At 38.6% G+C, this 20,397-nt stretch overlaps 1 protein-coding gene across 2 annotated transcripts in view; it reads right to left on the bottom strand.

The window, feature by feature from the left end:
* The window catches only part of NR5A2 (nuclear receptor subfamily 5 group A member 2), a 107,700-nt gene that overhangs the window by 41,886 nt on the left and 45,417 nt on the right, over positions 1–20,397 (bottom strand). For both annotated transcript variants that reach the window (XM_080406797.1, XM_080406796.1), the window contains one exon: positions 3,812–3,931. In XM_080406797.1, the coding sequence (XP_080262923.1) occupies positions 3,812–3,931 (120 nt within the window). The remainder of the gene's footprint in view (positions 1–3,811; positions 3,932–20,397) is intronic.

Raw genomic sequence — 20,397 nt, 5'->3', positions numbered from 1 at the left:
ACAGTGGTATGGCCCTGGGGAGCTGGATGAAGTTTGACTTTTGCATCTGAGGAACAGAGGCTGTGCAGCCTAAGTGGAGGAAGCAGGTGTGTTCTAATTAAGTGGTGATAACTTCCCCCCAACAGTTTCCCCCTTGATTGTGATCGTAAAAGGACTGTTTGTGTGTAGCCTTTGTGAAGGGATATATTAAAGAAAGCAAGGAGTGAGGCTTCTGAGGTCTTAAATTTGCTAACTTGTGACAATAATCATGATCTCTCAGGTAATAAAGTAGGCTGTCTAACTCAGGTCCGCAGTTTAAAGTTAGTATCTTTGAAAACCAGACAACTGACTGTAATTTTGCTCATAGTGCTTTGTGGTAGCAGTAAATAAAAACATCAGAAATGTCAGAGGGCTTTCCACATTAATTAATCAATTAATTATTATGAGATGGTGGCAGTTATTTTCCTGTCTCTACTGGAGGAACTGAAAGGATCAGAGCAGCAGCCAGGAGGTATGCAGCACTTAGTGCAATAGCAAAACCTCATCATGTCTGGGTCTAGAAGTGTGGCTTTCCAGAATTATTTTACGCTTAATACGGAGGAGACAGACATGGTCGTAACTGTCCTTTCATAAATACATTTGAACTGGTGTTGTGTCTTAGAATGACAACAGACGGAGTGGATGCTGCCAGGGTGGTCCATCCTGACACTTGGGATAAGAAAGAGTTGTACTGGATCAGCTTGACTGAACAAGTAACTCACGGCTGAGCGGGAATGCTGAAAGGCAGGGGACAGCAGCCGAAGCCGGAATGGCTCAGGACAAGTCACTTAGAAGCACTGTCCAGGCACGCCGGGATGGTGTTAAAAAAGCCAGTGTTCAGCTGAAGCTGAGACTCGCAAGGGATGTCAAATTGTATTTAGGGGGTGAACAAGGAACCCGTGAGACTTGCTGTGATCAGTGAGTGATTTAGTGGCAGCAAACAGATCAGACAAGGCACTCAGTGCCGCCTCGGCCTCAGCCTTTACCAGCAAGGTCTCCGGGGTCTGTGCTTTGCAGTAGGGCTCAAGAAGAGTGACCAACATCGGGTCTAAGTTGGAAAAAAGAGAGATTTAGAGCAGAGTGAAGAAAAAATGTTCTCCCCCTGAAGATGGTTAGGCAGTGGGGATGGCTGCACAGGGAAGTTTTGCAGTTGCCATCCCTGGGGATTTTCTAAGTCCTGAGAAACCTGGTTTGAGCAGGGAGTTGAACTAGGTACTCCTTAAAATCCCTTCCAGCCTGGATTATTCTGTGATTTTAAGATTTGTGGCTCTGGCAATTCTAAGGATTTTAAACCTTCTGCTTAGCTCACCCAGTGTTGTCCCTCTAAATAAAAGAGGTTCTTCAATGAATGATTTTCACCCATGAAAATAATTTAAATAGATATGTTTAAAAGTAAATACTTTTGAAGGACAAATGGCATACAAGTAGCATACTGGCATAGCAATTGCGTGTCTGTGATACCTGAACAACCAACGGGCTTTCTGTGAGCACGCGTGCCACGCAGCCCAGCGAGAGCAGGTGCCGCCAGCGCAGCTGTGCCTGCTCCTGTAAGCAGTCTGGCTTTCAGTGTAGGATGGCTGTGCCTAGAGCTGAACGAGATCAGGACAATAGAGTGGCATTATGTGCAGATTTCAGACTCGTTCCAGTTTCAAAAACAGCAGTCGGAGACTGCGTGTTTACTGCAGGTCTGGTGACTCCCTGTTTCTCAAGGAGAATCTGTGGTGCATCCATGGGAGTATGTTCTCCAGTCATTAGCAAGCATGCAATGGGAAGAAGTCCATCCATAAGGAACGGGACTGACTGTAGTGTTCTTGTTTGCTCTTCCCGTACTATGGCTCCTTGCTCTCCAAGCAGCCTAAGTGTGAAGAGGAAAGTACAGAAGATGATGGGGGACACTGGGGGTGCTTTCATCGACTTCAAAAAGACAAACTTTGGAATATAGAAGTGAAATTGGGTTGAAAGGAGAACATATTAAACCCATTTGGCAAACCTGGGGCAAAAACGGATGCAATCAGTCCAGTTTAGTCCGGTTTTAATTTGGTTGGAGACTATAATTCTGCCTGGAAATGTACAACTTCCAAAACTAGCTGATGATTTGCAAGCAGTACCTTTAATAACAATCCTGCTACCTGTTGTCCAACAGTGATGAAATGTTCTCCTTTGCCTTGAGATCATGTACAGGTGGGATTTTTTTGCAAGAAAGGATAAAAGTGGCTAACGAGGTAAGAATTATTACTGTGGAAAAATGGGGACAATGGCTAGAATTTAAGGGTATTTAGTTGTCTCTAATGATTTCAGGGGGACTTAGGCACTCAGTACCTTTAAAAACTAGCTAATCACATCACAAACAAGACACTAATTTACCAGTTCTCTCAGGAACAGAAACCTGTCAATATACTTAATAGTTTTATAAACAAAGGAATAAGCAAGCACCTTGTGTGATAGATAAAATAATTGCCTGTACAATTGTCCATGTTTTGGAGGAGATGAAATGGAAAGGGGATCACTCATTTTCTCAATAGCACCAATATAAATCAAGAGTAATGAAACTAATTCTTGCCCATATAATTAGGGAGTACAACTTTATCTCAGATAGGTTAGTGATTTCCACAAAGGTGCAGGAGTCAGTTCCATAGCTAGAATTTGAATTTGCCCACTCCTTTTCTTGGACAAGTTGACCATTTCTCCCTTCAGCTGTACACCCTTTAATCATAAATGCAAACAGCTATTTCTCCTTCTGATTCTTACAAACACTTGTTCTTAGTGTTAAGAAATGGCTACAATTTTAAAACTATAACTAAGGCTGTAAGCAGATCCCACAACATGCAGACATAAATGATGTATCTTAGAAAAATGAACCCTTTGCCATGTGTGTATAAATTGAGGCAGTTCAGTTTGAAGCTACTTAAATAGCAATGGGCCATTGCTTTCGCTTTGAATCAGGAACACCATGTACAGGCACATTTTCTTCTCTTTGATACTGTCTTATTTTTTTCTTTCTTTCTTTCTGTTAAAACCAGAATAAGAATCTTAGGAATAAGGTTCTTATTTTACTGTCAAATTCTTTGTGCTTTGGGAAGTGTGAGGGAGACAAAACTTTCTATTTCCTTTGCGTTTTCTCACAGTTTTCCTGATATTTGCCACATTTTTGCTCTTGCATTTTGGGACATCTATGCACCTGACACCTGAAGAAAATTAACCCTTGGAAAGCTGTGCAGAAACTGCAGGGTGTGTACCCTGAGACAGCTCCTGAGACAGTGCTTGCATTTATAAGCCTATGGACAGAATTATTTTCCTGGGATTAGATGTCTCAGCTGCCCAATTTTTCACATGTGCATACTTCTCTAAAAGCAAGATATTTCTGAGGTCGTAGCTGCAGGTTCTCTAGGTTTCTGACCAAGCTAGTGATTCTTTTGAGTAGACCACAATTCTGAAGGGAAAATAAGCCATAATTGTTCAGACATAAGGCATCAGGTTTGGGAGTGTTGTTGCTGTCAGAAACCATTTTAGCCCAAAGGAAATACAACTTCTGGAGAAACACTTCTCATCTGATATTTTTCAATCACTGAAGTGTACGAGTATATTTGAAAAGCAAAGTGCTTATGATTATATCTGCTTTTATAAGTTTAACCGTAATCAGCAGACTAGGAACAGAGTGCACATGTCATTTTATCTACATTATTTGTGGAGAATCTCTGAGAACACAGGAGTGCTTCTGACCTAGTTAAACTCCTGCTGTTTTGAAAATGATTACTAAAAAGCCATCAATACTTCTCTGAGCCCGCATACTCACTTGTTGCCCAGTAACCAGGAGGATGGAGCCTTCTTTCCCGTGCACCACTTGCCGGTAAATGTGATCTAGAATTAAGAGTTCGCTCCAGCAGTTCTGAAGCAACTTCATTTGGTCATCAACCTGTAAAGCAAACATGAACGTTGGTGGCATCACTCTGGGAGTAAGTCTTACATCATACTGTGGAGGCACTCCTCCTTCAAGCATCTGGTTAACATGAGAGCAGAAATACTATCAAAACCTATTCACCTACAAATTTCCACTCAGCTGAATAAATAGGGCACTGTTGAAACTTTCAACCATAAAATGCACACGATGTTTACTACTGATTATATTCTAGGAAAGCAGAACTACAGCATTGTTATGCAAGGTAATAATAATAGTACATTTATGAGATGGTTATGGAAATGGGCTATTATTTTTACCCAAAACAAGAATAACAGAAATAATGCTAATGTGAACTTCCCCATACTCCCTGTCCTTGAACCTCAGCTTCCAGAAATAGTAAGGAATCTGCAGATTCCAAAGCATTTTTGCTGCAACAAGCCCAAGTTGGAGATCAGTCCCTTGCAAAGGGAAAAGTGAAGAGAGAGGTAAACACTCCCTCTAAGAATGGTTGTGGTACTATGAAAAAAGAAAACTTCTTCATAAATGGAAGCTGAGCAGCTTCAGATATCACTGATAGGGAAGGAAAGGACTGTGCACAGGGCAATAGTGAGCAGTGAGACATATCAGTGACCGCATTTGGTAATAGAAGGAACATACTGGGCACTCAGCACAAGCAACCTGCATTAAGTTTTTATCCAGTGTCATCTGGCATGTACATATTATAGGACAACAAAGTATATCACTAAACTGACTCCTATTGCTTTCAGTTTTGCTCCCTTTAAAGACTGAAAAATAATTAAGATTTTAATAGAAATGGGAGGAAAAAAATCACAAATTAGTGGAAGGCAGACTGTGAATTTAAGTCATGGTAAACATTAGTATCCTCTGGACCTGTCCTTCATGAATTTACAAATTTCTTCCTAAAATCAAACAAAGTCTGTCTTCAGACATGGAAGAGTTAAAGAATGCATATATTAGCCTTGCTACAATTAAGTGTCTGGTGCAGATATGGTAATACCATGTATATAGTTATGCAGGTTCTTAGAGTCCTTTTAGATAGCAATTGCTGAACAGATTAAAAATGCTATAAATTAGAAAAAAATTAGCAAAGAGAATATTTAAAGTGGAGAAATGCCTAGAATTTCTGAGACATGGAACTGTTAAAGTTGTTTTTCAGATGTTTTAATTTCAATTGCTTTAGAACTAGATTTCATAGTGCACAGGAAACTGCACTATAAGGAGCAATCTTGCACGAGCTGAATTTGTTACTAATAGACTTTTGTAGTGTCACCTGTGAAAGTTGCCTAGTATTGTCTCCCTCTTTCCAGTCACTTGCCATACAGCTCAGCCTTTAACATCTTAAACATCAAAGTCTCTGTTTGCAGCCTCCATTCATCTTAACTTCCCTTCTCCCCACTCACAGTCTTCTCCAAACTGTTCTTGTCCCGGTTTCTCCCCCTTAGGTATCTGTCTCAAATTATTCCCTCTTGCTGGACTGTGCAAGCAAGTGAAATCAGGAGAGAAAGGGAGCAGATTAGCACAAAGCCAGTGGGGAGGAAAGGGCAGAAACCCCCCTGTGCAGCAGATCCCACTCTCCTGCACAGCCTGCACTAGGACCCTTGGTTCTTCCTTTTGCCTGCTCCATGGCTGCAGCAGGTATCTGTGCTGGAAAACTGCACAAATCAATTCCCTCCACTGCTGCTTTACCTAGAAGATAGATGATTTTCATGGGGTTTTGGTTTGTTTTTTTTACCTATCCACCTTTGCTCTTTAAAAAAAAAAACAACAACAAAAAAAAACCAAAACCCCCCAACAAGTCAAGGAAAACTATATCCAAATATCTGTGCCAAAATAATACCTTAAGGTTGCAAAACCAAGCACTGCAGAATTAGTTAATGCTTGTATTAAGATTGGCTGTCCTATTATTATTTTATCTTCGATATGCATTTGTGTTATAAAGATTTTAATGCATAGACACAAAAGGGCAGAATTAGGATTGTGCAAACGCTCTCAGTTCTGATATTTCAAATATTTTGCATTCAGTATTCATTGGCTTTCCAGTATTAAGAATAACTTTTTATCACAGTTGCTGTTCTGTCTACAGTCACAGTTAATACATGTATGCTCAGATGACTCCTAGAAGCTACATATCCATTGGCAATAGAGATGGAGGAAAGAAAGAGGTGTGGATTCTGTAGATGGATATATTACTAAGTCAAAGTAAAGCTAGTGCTATCACAAACTCAGCCTTGCTCCATCCCTGTGCTGTCTGTGCCCATGATAATTCATTTCTGTTCAGATCACAGGGCAAGGCTGATTCTGTATTAAAGATCTCTTCCTCTGCCCACAACATGTATTTGACTACAAAACCTTTCAACCAAGTGACTTGTTAGCTTAAGAGAAGACAGTAAATTACCACATTGATACACTCCCCACCAAAACTTGTGGCAGGTTTAAAATAAGGCACTATCTGAAGAAGATGCTTGAAATTTACAGGTTCTGGTACTCTTGCTTTTCACATGAAACCATTTTGTGACCATTTTCTCCTCCGTACAACAAGGTGTTACAGAAATCAAGTAAATCATGCTAACATGATAATTTCATCCAAAATTAGCATTTCACACAAAGCTAGCACAGCTTACATCTGAACGAAACAAACTGTGAGGCAGTTTAAGCATTCAGCATCCATGTCATAACAACTAATAACTGAATAAGAGGTCAAGAATTTGATTATATTATAAATGACATATTTCCAGCTAACCCATCTGTCTCAGCCACAGGCTTTTGAAAACAAGCTACACTTTACAGGTCTGGCTTTCTGAAGGCCCCAACAGCAGCTAGCTGCAATCAAAGCTTACCTCCCAAGCTTTATCATATCATTACCGAGCCAGTGCTGTGAGAACAGTATGAGATGGCAAAATCACACAAAAAAATGTTTTGCACATAGTCTGTTCCTGCTGTTCTGTAAGACTCATAAAACTGGCAACAGTGAACATCTGCTAGTGGTTCACAGAATCAGCTCCTACATATTCACTGTAATTTAACCAGTGAATGCCTATAAAATGGATAGCATAAAAAGAACAACACACATCCCAAACACGGTATTGCCTTCAGAAGACTCTCATTAGATCCAGCTGCTTTTGCCATTTTAAGAAAGTTGGCAGGGCAGCAGAATGCTTCCCAGTTTGCACTAGGAAGAAACAGAGGCGACTTTAAGGGAGGTTCATGGATTACTAACATGTAGGTCAAGTGACCAATTCCAGTCTACTTCTGAAAGGCACGTAAATGAGGAAAACTACATAATTTATCTCTGCTAATGCATACAAAACAAAACAAACAAACAAAAAAAAAAGAAAACAACATAGATCACATTGAACAAAAATGGTAACACATCACTTCTTATGTTAGAATGAGCTGGTAAACTTTATGACGTGTGTAACTTTAGTCAGAACACAAACACCTTTGTGTTTGTGGCATGTCAGTAAATGACTTGCAGGAGCATATTATCTGTCAAAACAAAAAAAATCAACCTTTCACCAAAACAAGTATGTGCCTTAAACAAATCCTGATGGCAGAGAGGCTTCAGTTTCAGTGGCCAAAGTGGAGAGTGAGTTTTGAAGAGGAAGGTGCTCTGCAGAAAAACATCTTGTGGACTTCTGACTCCAAAGCATGCTAGTCCACCATTGACGGGGTAAGTGGGAGAAAAGGTAAGATTCTGTTGCCAAGATGACTTAGCTCCAGTCTGGGACTTCCCTATAATCAACATCATTTTCAATCATGGTATACATTGGACTAGAAACAAGCTCAAAAACTTGCACTACTGGCTAAACTTTGAGGTTTTTCAGTTTGTGGAGACCTTTATAAGTATTATTGATGTTTTAACAACAAGAAGAAAAAAAGTTGTCCCAACTACTGGGAATGATTATAAATAAATATTGAACATCATACAGCCAACAAACGGCTGCTGCAAGAACACTCCCCAAATCTGCAGCTGCTCCCTGCCATAACAGAACATTGACACGAGGAAAATGTAACCCATGTCTTACCTAAGCAAGCTGTCAGGCGAGATACCCATTTGACAGGTATCGAGCCTTGAGCAAAAGTATGAGTGGACACTGTGCCCAGATAGTTAAATTTAGGTTCTCTCTGGCCAGTGGCATTCAGATGAAGACACACCAGGGGGGGACAGTGTAACTGGGAATTGTTGCTAAAGAAATGCCTTTTGAGGAAAGATGCAGAGGTAGCTAAGGGAGGGTATGTGATAGGAAAAAAGAAACAGGAGATTATTTCCAGCATGCAGGGTGGCATGAAAGAGTAATAATGTTACGAGTGAATTGAGTAAAAACATCACACTTGTAACACTGCTGCTAAGGGACAAGGGAAGCAAAGAGAGTGCTTAGTAGGAGGCTTTAAAGGAGGGGAATGGGGAAGCAGTGTAGTAAGAGAAGACATAAGGGAAGTTGGATATCAGGTAAAACCTTGAAGGTGAGACTGCTGAGACTGGATGAGATGCAGACCTAAAGGGTTTGTGTGACAGTAAGTGATGCTGCTGGGGCAGAGAAGGAAGAAGTACTTCGTGATAGAGAAGCAGAGGATGGCAATTGTAAGCAACAGGCAGGAGAAATCCCAGCGGTGAAAGTGAGCATGTGTGCTGTCCACTCTCTCAAGCAGTAGAGATACAAAGGTGGAGCAAGGGATAGCTTTCTGATAGCATTAATACATGGCAATAGGTAAATCCTATTGCCTATACCAAAATGCTATTTACCTATGCTTACAGTGAGGACAAGGAAGCATGTCAGAATGTGGAGTTACCTGTAACCTTGTATCTCATGCTCTTTGAACTATTTGTAGCATATTCCCCAAGTCATAAGCTGCAAGACAAATGGTCATTGCCACAACCACCCAGTGCCACCCCACTGTGCTGCCCACTAACTACCAAGCTAGCCAGAATAAACTAATGTACGAGCATAACTCATGATGCAAAAAGGGTGTCCCAGCACCTGGAATGCTGGTAGGTAAACAGGTAGACATGGTGAACAAGACATTGCGCAGTCAGTTTGCCCATGCAATATCCACTGACAGGTGTTTTGTGTACCAGTGGATGGCAGCATGCAATGCACTATATTCTGACAAGGTTTTAAGATTTTGTCCTTCCCGTGTTGACCTGGAAACCTGTCTTCAGTGACTTCATGGTAGAAATGTGCACAGGGTCAGTATTAATTGACAGTATTTCAGTATTGTAACCTCTGTGAAAGAAACCTTTGGTGCTCTCTCTCTTTCCCCCCTGCCCCGAGAGGGAACACTACTTGTGCAGCCTATTTGCTGCAGCGCTTGGGAAGGACTGGCTGCAGCCTGCACACTCCTCTTGTCCCAGCCACTGGCCATCCCAGCTCCTCTCAGTAAAGCACCAGAGAAGAACTGCTCTATGGCTGGGTTGGCAGGACAGGAATGGATAAAGGTGGGTCACAGTGTAGTAGGAGAGTCTATGCTCCAGGTGTGGGAGGGTCACTGTGCCCCTTACAGTCGCTTGCTGTGCAATTTCACTACAAAGCACTGCTCCCCACATTTAAAAAAAAATCAGATCTGTGAAAAGAGAGAGACAGAGACGTGCCCCCTCCACCAAGCCCTTTGACCTTTTTTCCTCGGGATTTAATAGAACCACGGAGTCTGGTGGAACCGTGGCACTTCGTGTCCACTGTGAAAGATTCAGATGGTATTGCTCATCTGCACGGCGAACACGCTGTTAAATACCCGAATACAGGTCTGAACACAGAATTCCCTGGCAGCATGCCTGAGTTTGTCCACTGCCAGCTGGAATTGTAAGATTACTTTTCCGAGTTGTCTGCTAGCAAGAATTAGGAACCAGGCATGCATGAGAATACATTCAGATGTGACTGTTAGTTTGCGTAATTTATCTTACCAATACAAGGCAAACACATAGGCTATTTCCAGGACTGGAGGAAACAGACTCTCAATTTGAAGTGTAAAGGTCTAAATCTGCGCACGCTGGTGACACACTACCCATTGGCAGGACAAAAAGGTGGTCTGGGGCTGGGGCTGGGAATGTCACAACCATCTGCTCAACCCCAGCCTCCCGTTCAGCTGGGCCTTCAGCTCTTGGTACAGGGCTTGGTGGAAGTTTGTCAGGCTCACTGAGGCCTCTGTTGACATGGCAATACACAATTATCAATTGTAGTTAAAGGAAGAACTTATCTCAGAAATACTGGTTACTCATCTGAAAAACTATTTGTGCTGCTGTTATAGATGAGGAAGGCTAGTGCAACACAAGAGTAGTATTGTTGTAGAGTGTGTGCTTCCCACAGCGCAGGATGTTAATCATTATAAACTTTTGTTTTCTCTGAAGAAGAACATTGAAATTGCCAAACAGTAAAATGAAGAATAATGTGTATGCTTTGCTGAAATGCACCTTAATCTTATCAAAACCACACTGTGTCTTTCTTTTAGGAAAGTGTTTCACAATATTTAGCATACTGTAACCAACAACTGCAGATTTACGACAATTTTTCTTCTGAAAAAGTGTTTTCAGCCTGACACTTGATGAATTACCTGTTAAATGTTTCAGGGTCATGGGTTTTTTTGTGTCACTCTAAGTTAAATATTTTCCTTATAATTATTGCTGCAGATTCAGTTAAACGATGCACTCACCTTTTACCCAGTCTACACTTCCCTTTCTGAGAAGTTGGAGGATCCTTTTTCATCTCTTTTCATTTGCAGCAACTTGCACTATAGCTTTGGGCTTTTCTGCTACTAAAAATTTGAAAGGGTATCTAATGATTAAAAAAAAAAAATAATTGAAATTTATGTGATAAAACCATGTTGGATTCAGCTGAATTATTTTTACTTATGCTTCTAAAAGGGAATGCCAATATAGAAATAACACGAAGCGTTCTTCTCATAGTGCCACTTTTAAATTCTACGGCCATTGAATAGCCATTTCCTACCGAATATGAAGTAATTAAACATCTGTCTGAACTGTTCAGCCTGAAGCATACAGGTTCAAGGGATGGTTGAACTTTCTTTCAAGTGTAGTTAGGAAATCACTCACAAGTCATTGCAGACATATAGCTCGAGTTGTTACTCCATTTTCTTATGCTATAGTGAAGCAAATCACCCCAAATCAAAGTTTTATAAGACAAGTGCACCCCAGAGGCTATGTTTCACTTGTGAATGCACAAATCATTACATAGGTAGAGAAGGATTTGGAGTCTCCAAGTGGGTTGCTGCTAATAGTGGGAAACTTGTGGAAGGTTGCTGTCAAAAAGCAGCACGTAACAGTTGATGTGGTTTTAGAAGTAAATGCACATAACTTTCAGAATCAGTGAATACCCTAATAAAATGTGATTACTGCCTATAAACTCAGTAATAAAATGCTACACAATTCAAGAAAAAAATATTTAATATTAACTATGATTGTTCCAGCTTAATGTTAACTACGATTGTTCCAGTTCTTCCAGAACTGAAAGAGAGGAATAGGGAAGGACTAACATGCTTCATTAACTCCCTGCTCATGGAACTGTATGTATTTGGAATATCAAGCCATTTTTCAGGTTTTTAAAGGACATAGGTAAAGAATTTATAGCAAAAAGCAACATTATACCTTTGAAAACCCCTGCACTTTTACCCTTCCAAAAACATGAAATGGTGAATACATGGTGCCCGTGCTCTGAATGGTGTGTGGTGTTTCCTGCTATGTATTTGCTGTGTAGCAAATGCACACAGGGAGAGTGATGGCTTTGCAACATCTTCTCCCCTCTCATGCCCCTGGACAGCTATATGTAACATCACTGTGAAAGAAGGGATCAAAAGAGCAGTGACCAGCCGTTTCACAGTTTCAGTGCATATCTTCCATTGAATTAAAATACTTCAATAAAAAGCTACCTTGAGCATCAGTTCACACTCATCCTGTGTTCTTGCAGGAGTATAACACAAGGTGCATGAATCTAGGGGCTTCAGATTGTTGAAGGCAGTAAGGGTAAGCAGCAGACAGTAATCCTACTAAAGAATAAGACCTCTTCTTTTACAGATATTTAGACTCCATTTAGAGGGTATTCCCCACTATTAAGAAGGTCAATGATAAATCTCAGTTCTTCAAAGATCAGATGAAAGGGCTATTACAATAAACTTTTTTTGTGTGTGTATATATATATTTATATTATATACTGCATCAAATGCGACATATAACACTTATTTTTTCTCCTTTTCCTCACATTTATCTCTGCAAACTGCATGAAAATTACTTAGTATTTTGCAGTCAGCATTATTTCTGATGAATTATAAATGTGTTTTTCTTAGGTTCTTCTTTAGGTGGTTTTTTTTCAACTGAAAATAAGAAAAGGATTTCTTTTTAGTCCCAGCTGAAAATTCTGCTTACAATGCAGCGTTTCTTCCCTGACAAAGTGAATGCAAAGATGAGGAAATGGGAAAATTATTTCTTCTTCTCAGCATCTGTTTCACAGAGTGAAGAAGGAGGTGCCTTTTTCAGGCCTGGACCCATAGAACTGACCTTCAAAATCCTACTCCTGTGAGTATCTCTACTGATGTTAGTACAGCATAAGTTTGGTCTAGAATTTTTTAAAAAAATCATATAAAACAGCATAGTTTGTGTAGCAGTTTTGGTACTAAAGCTGTTTTTCCCCATTGCATTACTCCAGAAGTACACCTGTTTTTTCTGATGTCAGCAAACTAACTGTGGAAATTTGCTGCACCATGTTTGTAACTCTTAACTTGCATGGACATAAGTTCTTTGACTTCCACATAAACAAAATCAGAATTAGGCCCACTCAAGTCATCATTAGCCTTGTGGTTCTGATCTACTTTTTAGGATGCACAATGATGTCCTCTGGGGAATCAGAAGACAAGACTGAGTCTAGTAGATTTTATGGTACTGCTGGTGAATTTATTCTCAATATATTGAATCAGCAGTTTCACTCTATTGTACAGCAGCCTTCGGTTAAAGTCTCTGTGGTCATCTCCAAGTCACAAATATTTTAGTATTATCTGAAAGGATTTCTAATATGTAATATTCCTTTCCTGTTTGTTGATTTATTGGATAAATTATGATTTCATTTTTCTTACAACTACGTCATTTTTCCAGCTGACACTTATTCTAAGAGTCTATGGGTAAGATTTACCTCCTACGTTAGCTCTCATTTGTAAAATTCCTCAGAAAACATCAAGATCAAATTTCAATAGACAGCCATCAACACACAGGGGTGGATTGTTAGTATTAAAGATGAAGTCCTACTAAGAAATAAATTTATTTTCCACAAAATAAATATTCTATTGAAACTCAATTAACCAAGTATAATATGGAAAATATTTTTAACATGTGACACAAGAGACATGCTAATTTCAGAAAGACTCTTTAATATGGTAACAGGCAGGCAGAGTAATCTCTCAATGCACTTAGGGTCCTGTTCTTTCAAGTGCTGTATGCCCCAGAATGCTGGGTTTTGCATGCATTAATACAAGGGTTACTTAAATCGGCTCTTGTTTAAATTAAACTATGCGGTTACTCTTCTATTTAATAGGGTTTCTGTTTATTTCTAGTACAGCTGTTCAAGGCAGTATGGAGTTTGGGAAAGGGGCAAGCCATAAGAGAAGTATAACCTTACTCTTTTAACAGGTGACACCTACAAAGGTTCGTTTGTGTACACATCATGGGACTGTATTCATAGTTATACCAATGGGAACATGCAAATAATCTTCTGATTATCATGACTAAACAGGAGTTACTTTAACATTGCAGCAGTGTAAATGAGAGAAGAACACTTTCTCCAGGTATTATTAGTGAAATACAGGGTTGGGCACCGATAAACCACACAAAGAATCTAATACATTGGAGGTTCCATAACATTTCTAGTTATCATCAAATCATCAGTTTTGTATTTTAAATGTTCTTTATCTTTTGACTGCACAGCATTGCAAACTTTTTCAGGAATATGTTTTGTATTTTACTTTTCGTAGTCCTCTTAGTCCTTTTGACAAACATCCAACTATGTAAGGGCAGGTATTTCCTTCTGACCATATTTGAATCACTGAAATATACGGATCTGAAGTCTCAAGACTGGGAACTATAGCGTGCTAAACAGGACAGAAAGTAATACACCTGTAATAAACCTTTGGCAATAGAGGCTGGTCTTATTGTAAAACACTGCACTCACCATACAAATATATTCCACTATGTTTTCCCTTGTTTTGTAATAGAATGGCCAAAAAAAGCCACAGCAAGAGGAGTAAGAAATCATGAGAAACAGTACCTTCAGTCAAGATGTGAAGGGAGATAGTATACTGATGAAGAAAAAATACAGAAAGGGTGTCTTACATCCCAAGGGCTGCAGCAGTAACAGTAAGTCACTAGGGCAGAGATTAAATGTGAAAGAAGACCCAATGGTAAGGGAGAAAGTGAAAGAAAATTCAGCTTTATGAATGGGGGTTGTCATGTATTAAACGAGTATCCATATGACTTGATAGAAAAAGTTACTTAAAAACACCACCAAAGGAAGCTGAAGTCATACAAGAAGGTTGTAGAGATGTAGTGAGAACCAGTGATGCACGATCCAATGAGCTGCTGTACATGAGAATGATCCAAAATACTTAGTACTTCTCTTTAATTCTTAAAAGCACTGCAGGAGGCTCTCGGCATGCAGCTGCTACCATCTAGCTAAATCCTCTCACCTATGAACATCATCTTTAAAAAAATTAGCTCCTTTCCCAACAAAGTCAAGTGTAGAAGAGCAGACAGAGCCATGCTATTAAAAAACACAGGAAGTGTTGACTGAATGAATGTTTAAGGAATAGGCAAGTGTGTATTAAAATGTTTTTTCCATTTATCCTTTCATTTGGCTTTGCTTCATTTATTCCCACTTCCTGTTTCCTGGATTCTAATTTGGAATTCTCTCAAGTATCATTAAAATAAGGTTGTCACAACTCTGCCCAGGTCCCATACAGACCTTAGCACTGCAGTTACAATTAATATTAACGATTAAAAATACCCTTGAATAAACTGTTTTTATTTGGGCTGCTTGTTATATTGGTAAGAGGATCTTTTGCGGTATAAAACACAGAATGTGTTACAGGTAAAAATGACTGTGGACTGTGACACAGCTCAGTCAGCCTGACTTTGCTGTTACAGCTGGGCACAGGTATCAAAATTTTGAGTTTCTAAATTGGGTTCCTATATGGCTGCATGCAATAGAAGATCAGCTGCAAGTTTAGGAAAAAGAGAGACAGTCAGTATCTAGTAGGTTTTTCTTAGCTCATTTCTGAATGACAGCAGGGGTGATGAACAACAAAGTAAGGTTGCTCTGATTACTGCTCATTCACCCATGAGCGTGCCCTGCACCCCAGCTGTGGGAGCTAGGTTTTAATCAGACTGCCAGAAACTTGGTCGATGGGCAAGCATTTGTAATAAAATGGCAACATTTTCTTAAAAAAAAATCATGTTTTGTATAGCTCATGTTCAAGTGTCTAGCAATCCACTACCAATCTAGGCGTGAGGATGTTACTTTGATTTATAATCAAGTTTAATGTGAGTTTTATTTTTGAAGATTTACCATGACTAAAATAATACTTTCATAGCCAAATATAAGAAGATTTATTGATTAATCCCAGACTTATCAAAGGAAAGTGCATTGTGACTCTGCCTCTAATAAGTTTTTCTGAGATGTATTATAACTTTTTTTTTAATACAGCTACGTAAGTCTATAGCAGGGCAATTTTCCTGGTACACAAAATAGCCTGAATGATTTCAAAGTATAAATGAATGCAAGATTATACAAATATTCAGCATCATTTCACTGACAGGTAATGGATTGAATTCTCTCTTTGGCTCTCTTCTTTTTTTAAAAAATAATCTGCCTGAGGGTCTGTTTCTGTTAGAATGTAAGGTCTTTAGGGAAGGGACTGCCTATTACTATGTTTTTATGCAGTATCTGTTTATATTACTGTAAATCCGATAGTAGAAGAGGGTTGACTGAATGCATGGAGCATACATGGACACTTCTCTGTAAATAAAATTATTTGTCTTTCAATTTAAACTGCCAGCTCCCAAAATAAACCCAGAATGTCCAGTTAAATAATACAATGAGATATTATTAGTGAAGCACAGTTTCCTTACATAAATATAAACATCAGTTTAACAACACCATGAGAATTATTTCCTCAATATTTTGTGTACTGTGACATAACCATATAACCTGACATCCTATGTAACACCATCCTAAGTGTGGTGTTATAGAGGACCCTGAGCTTGGATGGTATAAAAGAAATTATTTCATTATATATACCTTTGAGACTGATTCTAAAATTCATAGGCAGACAGAAATACAAAAATACCTGCGCTTCAACAGAAGACTTCAAGGAGCGAGTCCTTAGCTTTATTGCTTTATATCTGTTAAGGCTCTGATAATGCACACATTTTTTAAGTACAAGCTAACATAAGCCAACTTTTAAATTCAGCTCCTGGTGACAGCTCCTTTTATATTTCCTCTTGCATGAGCACACACAGCACCCAAATCCAATCTACTGTGTCAAATATATGCATTTTGCAAATATATGACCATTTGATAAATGGAGTTGAATCTCTTTTTTTTAGGTTACTTTTAACAACTGAGAAATGTACATAGTTTATTTTTTAGCTCACATGTTGCATTCAGATTGCCCCTTTCTACAATGCGATGTGCACATAAAGTTCCCCGAGATGCCTGAACTAGATTCACTGTGAGTACTTACCCAGAATATGCAATTAAAATGTAATTCATTTCTAGATATCATCAATATTCTGTCATTGTGTAAGGGGAATGGACTAGATGACCCATGAAGTCTATTCCTACCCTCATATCTATTATGATTACCTTATATTAGTAAAATTGCTTTGTAAGGTCACTTATATGTGGTGATTCCCTTTACGCAAATATTTGGTATATTTGGCCATTCATGTGTGTTTCTTCATGCTCTGTTTCAAATAGATTCAGTACAGGTAGAGCATCAAATGAAGCAAAAACCTGGTATTTCGCTGTAAATAATTCATAAAACAAAGTTATGACCCTTATTCCCCACGAGGCATCCACATAATGAGCCACCCAAATGAAGCGGTGAAAACATCCACTTCCCTGCCATGGGTGTGCCCCCGACAGACTCTTCAGGGTCAGAAATCCATCAATCTCTTTTCACACATGAGCTAATCAATTCAAAGAGGGAAGTGCCAATGAGCTATTAGATCAATATGGTAAAGTATGGAGATTGATCTTATTCCAGAGTGACTACATTAACAGACTCGTCAGTGTGACCTCTGCCCTGCGGCGCACATTATCCAGGATTGCAAGTCTGATATCCGAATGAAGACCTCAGGTCATTGCTTTTAATAATATGCTTTGCTGAAAGTATTAAAAGCAAATCTGTAAAGGGATGACTAATGAAAATATGAAGTGCTTTCTTCTCCTCTAGTCTTGGAACGCTTGCAGAAATCATGCCGTCTTTTCACAGCAACCAGAAACATCGAGTGTCTCACACAGAAACCTGCTCAGCTGAGCCTGGCTATCAGCGTTTGAGGTAATAACATGTATAATACAACCAATGGTATTTTGCTCTCCTGCCACAAAAATTAACAAAAGAAACCAAATACAAAATTATTTAAAGTACTAGCTGTGTCAAAGTCAATTAACGTTTAAGGTGAATTACTCCAGTTGGCCTACGTGAACGGCCAGATCGAAAGCTGTACTGGACTCCTGATAGTCCGAATCATTTAGCTGGTGTAAGTGGGACCACAGCAGCTGCCACTGCTGCAAAAGTTGCTCCCAGTGCTGCCGTGTGCGTACTGAGCATCCTGCCCACCAGCCGAAACGTTCCCAGCACTTGCTCCAACTCAAGGTCCAGCCCTGGGAGTCTCAGTCTATTTTAATTTAGGCCAAAAGCCAGTGACTTTGGGGGGAACGGATCTGATCAGAGGAGCCTGGCTTCACATAGTTAGCAGCAACACATGTAGACATCCTATAACACTCTCCTGTCCCTTGATCGACCTGTGCTGGTGTCACCAACTTTACAGGAAGTCTGTACGTGACGGGACCGCAAGTAATACTATAAGCAACCATTTCAGGCCTCTCATTTTAAAGACTAATCTTTTTGATATATAGTTTCAGAGATACTGGGGAAATTAATACTTTGTTATCTCAAGGCATGATATTAATATTGTTAATATTTTTAAAAACCTGAATAATCTTATTGCAATGAAACATTTATGTATATAACACATTTTAATACTGTATTTTTATTATACCAAACATTTTTATTGTTCATTGTATAATTGAATCAATGAATTAGAAGAAGGTTACTAAAAAAGGATTAATGTATTTTTAATGAAACTGAATGATATAACTTCTGTTAGTCACTAAGAGTAATGGCAGATCTATCAGGTTTATACAGATAAGAGCTTTGTGAGTTTATCTGAAAGCCCACATAATGGCTCTCATTTAGCTGTAACCTAGAAAAACAGACTTAGCAATCCTAATCAGGGTTTTATTTCCTTGCTTATGTATATGACCTGTCTTTTTGTGATCAGTTCACCTGTCTAATCATGAAAATATGGATCTGTTTAGTAGAGACATCTATTTCCAGTTGTAAAACACTTGTTTTGAAAGCAACACCCTTTGAAACTCTAAATGGAAGTACTGAGCTATCCATACAATGCCACTGGAAAATGTTTTTGAACTCTTAGGTTAACAGACAGGGGAACTGGTGAGAACTTTGTACCCTAATAGTGACATCTCAATGCTCCCAAAGCTCAAATTCCTAATTAGCCCACCAGCCTAAATTATACATACTTTCCAGGCAGAAACTGGTATGCTCGAAAATTTCCCAATAGAAAATCCTTATATTAGTATAACACTCATTGAAATTTTAATGCTGCACAAAATTTTATATAGAAAAATCAAAAGCAATTACAAACTTGGCTCTGAACCCTGCACAGGTAGTGTGTTCTTTACAATGTAACTTTTCATTTTCTATTATTTGTAATCGATATAAAAATAGATAATGAAATTTTATATTAGTATAAAATATATGTATTGTGGAGAAGGGGCTTTATAGTGACACCCTTAGAAATGGTTTTGAAATATTTTTGCCTTTCTCAATAGGAAGTATGTTATCAAAGTTCTTTTAAAGAGAAAGATTCTAATATTTCTTCTGTCTTTAAGTAGAAACTGAGAGAGAGTATATGCATAATACATACACGTGTTATGACACACAAGACACTGCAGTATTGCTCAAGGACTTGTAAACTTTGTGAGACCATATTAATTCACAGTGGTGAACCACAATTAAATAAATCACACCACTAAATGGGCATACATTTTTTTCTACTACTATGATGTGGTTTTATATAGAGTTCTTTCCAAACAAACTAAAAAGCTATTCCATAATAGCATTTTAGATTTTAAAGGGTTCTAGAATTCTATTTTATTTGTATCTTTCCACTTGCAAAACAAGGAACTTAATACACACCCCATAGTACAGGCCTCAGAAGGACTTTTATTCAGGAAAGCACTTTACATAGTTATTGAAGCATTTGTCCTGATCTCAGTGATGGGAAGCAGACCGTTATGTCTTTTCACTAAAACGAAGGTGATTTTTCTGAACAGGTGTCCCTGTCAGAAATAAATATGTATGTCAGGGAAATAAAATTTATAGCATATATAGAACTAAAATACCTTTTGCATTAATAATAATAATAATAACAATAATATCTTTTTTAAATTCAGTGTCTCACACTCAAAAAGTGCTAGAAGCAAATGCTGCCTCCCAATGGAAATGTGAAGTTCATTTCCCAATAAAATACACCACAAAATTTCTAGTCCCATTGCTTTACCAGATACTTGGTGTTTAACTTACTTCTAGTAAGAACTGAACAATTTTCATTCTGGATTTCACAATCAAATGTTTTGTTTTACGAACTTCATATCATGTGCGCTCAAAATGTATCATTTCTGAGTAAGGAGGATGTTTTTTCCCTTTAATAAGCACTTGAAAACTGGTCAGGAATATGAGGAAGCAAAAATGGATTAGTGGTAGAGTTCAAATGAGGTCATGACATTCGTGGTAAGTACAATTCATCTTATAATTCTGCAATTTACTGCATAGCTCTACAACTCATAACTACAATATCACTGTCACATGCATGCTATCAACAGATGCATCTGTCTGGTCACAGAATCTATGGCTGCATTAGGGATATTTGCTAGTGGCATCTGTTTAGATAGTTGTTAGGTATCTGAATACAGATAAGTGATACACGTGATTTTATAATCAATGAAACATGTCACTAGCTTCTGTGTAACACAGAAATGGCTGATTTTTTTTTTTTTTAAAAAGACTCTTTCCAATTTCCACTGTAACCAAGCACTTACAGGCAGAAAATGTTCATAAAAACTTTCCGAACAAAAAGATTATCTTCTGGGAAAGTCACA

The sequence above is a fragment of the Falco punctatus genome (assembly GCF_963210335.1).
Source record: "Falco punctatus genome assembly, chromosome: 11".
NCBI lineage: Eukaryota > Metazoa > Chordata > Aves > Falconiformes > Falconidae > Falco > Falco punctatus.
Note: the sequence above shows the minus strand (reverse complement) of the source record. Positions and strands in the feature narration are given on the sequence as shown.